At 37.5% G+C, this 7,759-nt stretch overlaps 1 protein-coding gene across 1 annotated transcript in view; it reads left to right on the top strand.

Annotated features, from left to right (window-relative positions):
- The first annotated feature begins 229 nt into the window (after window positions 1-229).
- Window positions 230-7,759, top strand: part of LOC146319684 (regulator of G-protein signaling 3-like) — a 32,340-nt gene continuing 24,810 nt past the window's right edge. Inside the window, 9 exon segments of the mRNA XM_084728808.1 lie at window positions 230-258; window positions 2,208-2,390; window positions 2,510-2,747; window positions 3,117-3,291; window positions 3,395-3,445; window positions 3,761-3,819; window positions 4,205-4,305; window positions 7,219-7,272; window positions 7,515-7,575. Of these exon segments, the coding sequence (XP_084584934.1) occupies window positions 230-258; window positions 2,208-2,390; window positions 2,510-2,747; window positions 3,117-3,291; window positions 3,395-3,445; window positions 3,761-3,819; window positions 4,205-4,305; window positions 7,219-7,272; window positions 7,515-7,575 (951 nt within the window).

Below are 7,759 nucleotides of genomic sequence, written 5' to 3'. Positions count from 1 at the left end.
GTGCAGACAGGAAACAGCCCTGTTTGTTACTTCGAACTTGACAAGGTGGAAATCTGCCTCAGGTTTGAATTTTTTTCCTTCAGAGGGAAAATGAGAAGAAACACGAACAGAAGGAGAAAAGAGTGAAACACTGAGCGGGTAGTCAGACTGTTTGACTGTTAGTTAATCAGTCAGTCAGACTGGTAGTTAACCAGTTTATCAGGTAGTTAATGAGTCAGTGAGGATCTTGATGGAGGCGTCTCAGTGCAGCAGGAAAAGGTGAGACCGAACTCTGATTTATTTAAAGTTTGTTTGAGAAACTTAAAAACATGGAGTCCATTAATTTAACATGTTTAAAGTGTAATATTTATTCCTATATTTAATATGAATCTACATAAATGACCAAAGAAGTTTAAAATAAAGATGTTGTACTTGTTTGGTCCATAAAATGGTTAAAAATGTTGATCAGTGTTTCAGTCCAAGAAACCTGAGCTGGAATCACAGAATTTTGACTTCTGGTCTTAAAAAAAGTGACTCAAACTGATTAAGTTTCAAAATAGTTGGTGATCAATTTTCAGAATTGCAGAGTTAAAGTAAAATATATATATAGAATTGAACTTTAGTTTTTGGAAGTTTATTAAAGAGATTCAGTGTGAATCAGAGATGACGAAGCCTTCAGATGCAGACATTCAGTCATGAATGATGATTTTGTTTTTAAAAAGAGACAGAAGGTTAATGAATCTTCAGTTTATTTCTCCTGCAGGATGAATCAAACATCCTGCAGTTATAAAACTCAAACTGTTTTTTTGTGAATGAAACTGTTTTAGTTTGTGTTGAGTTTCTGTCCTGGCAGACGTACAGATCAGATTCAGGATCAGTTTTAACTCTCAGTGTCTTTGTTTACATGAACACAGTATTCTGTTTTTTATCCATCTGATGAAACTGAATGTTCCTTTGATATATTTACATGCAGACTGTGATTATGACCAACTCAGCCTCTTTCATCAATGTAACCACCTTATTAAACGTCTCAGCACTGAAATATTTGTGTAAATCAACAAATATGTTGATATGAAATGTTTAGAGGTTGATGTGTTTGTCGAGCCACAGATCCTGCAGACTGCAGGCTGGTTGGTTTGTTTCCAGCACAGAGAAGAAAACTTCATGTGTCACAAAACCAAACTGAGGCTGATGATGATGATGATGATTGATTGATTGATTGATTGATTGATGAATAATTCTGAATGAGCTGCTTAGATGTTCAAACAATAATCCTAAAACCAGAATAACAGCAGTGAGTCACGTCTGAATCACTCACAAACTGGAATCTGCTGTTTACATTGATCAAATTCAGAATATTGACATTTTCTGATTATTGGTGGAAAATTTGTGAACGAAGCCGCAGAACAAACTGAACCGACTCGTCAACATGTTTCATCCAAACTGTGTTTGACCTGAAGGAACGTGATGAAGACTGAGGGTCTGCGTGTGTGTGTGTGTGTGTGTGTGTGTGTCTCTGTGTGTGTGTGTGTGTGTGTGTGTGTGTGTGTGTGTCTGTGCGTGTGTGTGTGTGTGTGTGTGTGTGTGTCTGTGTGTGTGTCTGTGTGTGTGTGTGTGTGTGTGTGTGTGTGTGTGTGTGTGTGTGTGTGTGTGTGTCTGTGTCTGTGTGTGTGTGTCTGTGTGTGTGTGTGTGTCTGTGTGTGTGTGTGTGTATGTGCGTGTCTGCGTGTGTGTGTGTGTGTATGTCTGTGTGTCTGTGTGTGTGTGTGTGTGTCTGTGTGTGTGTGTGTGTGTGAGTGTGTGTGTGTGTGTGTGTGTGTGTGTGTGTGTGTGTGTGTGTGTGTGTGTGTGTGTTAATCCGTTAATCCTCCTCATTAGCTTCAATCAGTTTGACGAGCTCCAGCTTCACTTCCTGTTTCTGCTGTTTTTTTTCTTCTACAGGTTTGGAAGTGAAATAAAAAGTGAATGTGATCAGAGAAAAAACAGGAGTTTGATACTAAAACAAATAAAGTTTTACAGAACAAACAAACATCATATGTGTATTTTTCAAAGAAACGCTCAATGTTTGGTTATTTTTTGTATTTTTATGTTTTGATTTTGTCTCAGGTTCTGAAAAGAACACAAGGTTTATCACTGTTCTACAGTTCCTATTGTTCTCTGTGTTCTCTAACTTTGTTCTCTGTCTCCCCCTGCTGATCACATCTGTCACTGCTGCTGTCCTCTGATAGGCCCTGTGGTGGAGCTGTCCTCCATCTGCACCAGGAGGCCCAGGATAAGAGGAGCTCCAGAGAGGAGGAGGAGGAGATGGAGAGGAAGAGGAGGAGGAGGATAGCAGGAGGCTGTGAGAACAGAGAACCAGGAGAACATCAGCACAAGAACATGAGAACCATGAAGAGACAATACAGACAACAGTGAGAACACAGAGAACATCAGCAGAACATCAGTAATCTCCATGAATGAATCCAGAGCTGATCAGACTGATTATTGATAACATTGGTTAGTAATAAGATGATTTATTGTCTTTCTGCAGGTTTTCACAGTCTGGAACCAGGACCAGGACCAGGACTACAGTCAGGACTGCATCTGGGTTCAGGTCTGAGGTCCAGTCCCGCAGAACTGATGTCAGAGTGGCCCTGATCAGGAAGACCAGGATCCAGACCTCAGAACTGATGCAGAATCTGATCCTCACTGACCAGACTGAGACACAGCTGGACCAAAGGAGACCGTCCCGGATCACAGAGTCCAAGACTGCAGAGTCCAGCCGAGAGGTCAGTTAGAGACAATGACTGTCTGTCCTTGTGTCCAAAAACATGATTTGATTCTTATTTAAGAAATAAAATTAAACAGATTTTCCCTCATGGTCTTAAATCTGAATGCTATGAAAATAGGGGAGGCCGGGGCCACTTGTAACATTTTTTACATTTTACTTAAACTGGTTAAAATACACAAGTTATTTTCTGATCTTAGAAACATGTTCATGTTCACTAATTAATAATATCTGTGACAAAAGCTCCTTTGGTGAGAGAGTTACTCTGGTTTTAATATTTTACAGTGACTGATGATGATGATGATGATGATGATGTTCAGACTGTCAGAGTATCTCTGAACTCTGGTCCTATGTCTCTACTCTGATCCAGTACAGGTCCAGGTCCAGGTCCAGGTCTCAGGTCATGACCAGGTCCTCAGAGATCAGTAGCAGTGACAGAGTCCAGGATCCAGAGTCCTGCAGAGGAGACCGGACCGAATCTGAGGGGAGGAGAACTGAGAGCAGGAGGAGGACTAAGATCCACCCATCTGTCCTGAGAGGGACAGGTACGATCAATCAGTCGATCAATAATTAATTTATCTACATTAGAAAGACTGATCCGGTATTGATCAGAATTAATCAAAGTAAAAACACTCCATCTCTCTACAGGTCAGCTGCAGCTGTCAATCACTCCGGAGGTGGGACGCCTCATCATCCACAGTAAGTGATGCAACAGCCAATTAGAAGGCAGCTTTCACACATAATGAGATGTTACAGAGTCAGCAGGGTGGAAATGAGCCAATCACATACCAGAATTCCTACTAATCACTGTGGGCGGGTCAAACCTCACAATATTTAATTATGAACAACAAGAATGTTAAATTTAAATATTACATTTTTTGTCGGAGCCCTGAGGTGTTAAAAAACTGATAATCAATCAAATCTGTCAGAGTACTTTGTGTGTTCTAAAGGTTCTTTGAGGAATCAAACCTTATTTGTCTCTCAGTTCAGAGAGTCTCTTTTCTTTCTCTGCAGTTCATGAGGCCCGTGGGCTGATGGGAAAATCACAGAGGTCATGTGACTCCTACGTGAAGGTAAAGTATGATGACATCACGTTGTTTTTACTCTCATTGGTGTCTGATTTCTAAAAGTCTTATTGTGATTATTTTGACTGAAACTGTGATACAATTAGTGGAAACTATCAATTGAAAAATGGGTCCAAACGTGAGAAAAAGGTGTGGAAAACACCTGTGTCACCTGTTTTCACCTGTTTTCACCTGTTTGGACTGATTTTTTCAACTGGTGACCAATGTGGCAATAATTTCCCCTATAATCAGTTGTTTGGTCCATAAAAATATTACAAAGAAAATATCACATCTATCAATATATGTGTGTGTGTGTGTGTGTGTGTGTGTGTGTGTGTGCGTGTGTGTGTGTGTGTGTGTGTGTGTGTGTGTGTGTGTGTGTGTGTGCACGCAGGTGGAGGTGGTGGTGACCTCTGACCTTGAGCACAGTTTCACAATGAAAACTCCAACTGTCCTGAACAACAAGAACCCAGAATACAACCACAGCTTCGTACTGTGAGTGTAGTAACGTTAAAGTACCACAAGATGGCAGCAGCTCCAAGTTTTTATCATCTGCTGACACACTGTATACATCTGTACATATACACCTGTACATATACACCTGTACATATACATCTGTACATCCGTACATATACACCTGTACATATACACCTGTACATATACACCTGTACATATACATCTGTACATCTGTACATATACACCTGTACATATACATCTGTACATATACACCTGTACATATACATATACACCTGTACATATACATCTGTACATATACACCTGTACATATACATCTGTACATATACACCTGTACATATACACCTGTACATATACATCTGTACATATACACCTGTACATATACATCTGTACACCTGTACATATACACCTGTACATATACATCTGTACACCTGTACATATACATCTGTACATATACATCTGTACACCTGTACATATACATCTGTACATCTGTACATATACATCTGTATATATACATCTGTACATCTGTACATATACATCTGTACATATACATCTGTACATATACACCTGTACATATACATCTGTACATATACACCTGTACATATACATATACATCTGTACATATAGATCTGTACATCTGTACATATACATCTGTACATCTGTACATCTGTACATATACATCTGTACATATACATCTGTACATATACATCTGTACATCTGTACATCTGTACATATACATCTGTACATATACATCTGTACGTATACATCTGTACGTATACATCTGTACATATACACCTGTACATATACATCTGTACATATACATCTGTACATATACACCTGTACATATACATATACATCTGTACATATACATCTGTACATATACATCTGTACATATACATCTGTACATATACACCTGTACATCTGTACGTATACATCTGTACATATACATCTGTACATATACATCTGTACATATACACCTGTACATCTGTACGTATACATCTGTACATATACATCTGTACATATACATCTGTACATATACATCTGTACATATACACCTGTACATATACATCTGTACATATACATCTGTACATATACACCTGTACATATACATCTGTACATATACATCTGTACATATACATCTGTACATATACACCTGTACATCTGTACGTATACATCTGTACATATACATCTGTACATATACACCTGTACATATACATCTGTACATATACATCTGTACATATACACCTGTACATATACATATACATCTGTACATATACATCTGTACATATACATCTGTACATATACACCTGTACATATACATATACATCTGTACATATACATCTGTACATATACATCTGTACATCTGTACGTATACATCTGTACATATACATCTGTACATATACATCTGTACATCTGTACATATACATCTGTACGTATACATCTGTACATATACACCTGTACATATACATCTGTACATATACATCTGTACATATACACCTGTACATATACATCTGTACATATACATCTGTACATATACATCTGTACGTATACATCTGTACGTATAGATCTGTACATATACATCTGTACATATACATCTGTACATATACATCTGTACATCTGTACATCTGTACATATACATCTGTACATATACATCTGTACATCTGTACATCTGTACATATACATCTGTACGTATAGATCTGTACATATACATCTGTACATATACATCTGTACATATACACCTGTACATATAGATCTGTACATATACACCTGTACATATACACCTGTACATATACATCTGTACATATACACCTGTACATATACACCTGTACATATACATCTGTACATATACACCTGTACATATACACCTGTACATATACATCTGTACATATACACCTGTACATATACACCTGTACGTATACACCTGTACATATACATCTGTACATATACATCTGTACGTATACACCTGTACGTATACATCTGTACGTATAGATCTGTACATATACATCTGTACATATACATCTGTACATATACATCTGTACATCTGTACATCTGTACATATACATCTGTACATATACATCTGTACATCTGTACATCTGTACATATACATCTGTACGTATAGATCTGTACATATACATCTGTACATATACATCTGTACATATACACCTGTACATATACACCTGTACATATAGATCTGTACATATACACCTGTACATATACACCTGTACATATACATCTGTACATATACACCTGTACATATACACCTGTACATATACATCTGTACATATACACCTGTACATATACACCTGTACATATAGATCTGTATGTGAAGACTTCAGACATGTTCTCTGTTATCAGCACACTGTATTGGTATTGATTGGTTTATATTAATACTTTATTATTTTTTTTTTTTATAGCTGTTAAAAATATATATAATTTTATTAATGTTATACATTTCTTTTTTTTTTACACAATATTTTATTGATTTTTAAAACAGAACAAAACAAAACACATGACACAAAGACAAGTATGAGCAAATCAGATACCATTTGAAATAGAAGTAAAATCAAGAGAAGGAAAACAAACAACTGCCTGGTTAATTAAATTAAAATTAAGATGGTTAATGAAATGTCTAACCTGAAGAAAACCAGATAATGTTTAGATGTTAGGCCATATTTGGCTTCAGCCTCAAACAAATCATTAACAATCTCTCAATACTTTCTTACTTTATTATTAGTGATCAGTTATAACTGTAACCTCCTGTGTTATAGTCACTCTGGGTCTAATGACAGTTTATAACCTGCAGCCTCTCATGATGAAGTAACAAGACAAACAGCCAATAAGAAAACAGGATTTTATGGTCAAATATAAACAAACATATTGATCAGGCTGAGAAATAAAGGCCTGTTTCTAATATGAACCCTGTGTGTGTTTCAGGTGTGTCAGTGAAGACCTCATCCGCAGCAGGTTGTTGATTTCAGTGTTCAGCAGGTGAGTGATGACATCAGCGCTTTAACCCCGCCCCCTGTGTTCCTGTCACACCTGGTATCACACCTGATCTTTATTGAAAGAGGAAACAGATGTTTACACTGAAATTTAAAAGGCAAAAAAGAATAATTATGTTTTTGTGTGTCACATGAGGACCAGGAGGGGGCGGGGCTTCACCTGTCTGGCACACACCTGTCTGCCATCTTTAATCTTATGTTATCGTTCCCCTCTGTCCGTCTCCTCAGGTGCAGTCAGCTGATTGGCTGTATGAGCTTTGGGATTGGTTCACTCATCTCATCCTCTAAGGTCAGTTTGAACCATTCAAAAGACAGGAAATCCTTCATCGTGATTGGCTGGAAGGATGTCCTTCTTTTCCCCGACAGTAGTTTTACCACAGTTTATTTGTTGTTCTGCAGCAGAGCAACATGTGAAAACTTACAAATCTGAGAAGCTGATTACATTTCTGAACTAACAACATATGAGCTGCTCA

This window comes from Lutjanus erythropterus, chromosome 10, assembly GCF_056507025.1.
Source record: "Lutjanus erythropterus isolate fLutEry1 chromosome 10, fLutEry1.hap2, whole genome shotgun sequence".
Taxonomy (NCBI): domain Eukaryota; kingdom Metazoa; phylum Chordata; class Actinopteri; order Lutjaniformes; family Lutjanidae; genus Lutjanus; species Lutjanus erythropterus.
The sequence above is the reverse complement of the archived record's forward strand: the minus strand, read 5'-3'. Positions and strand labels throughout refer to the sequence as shown.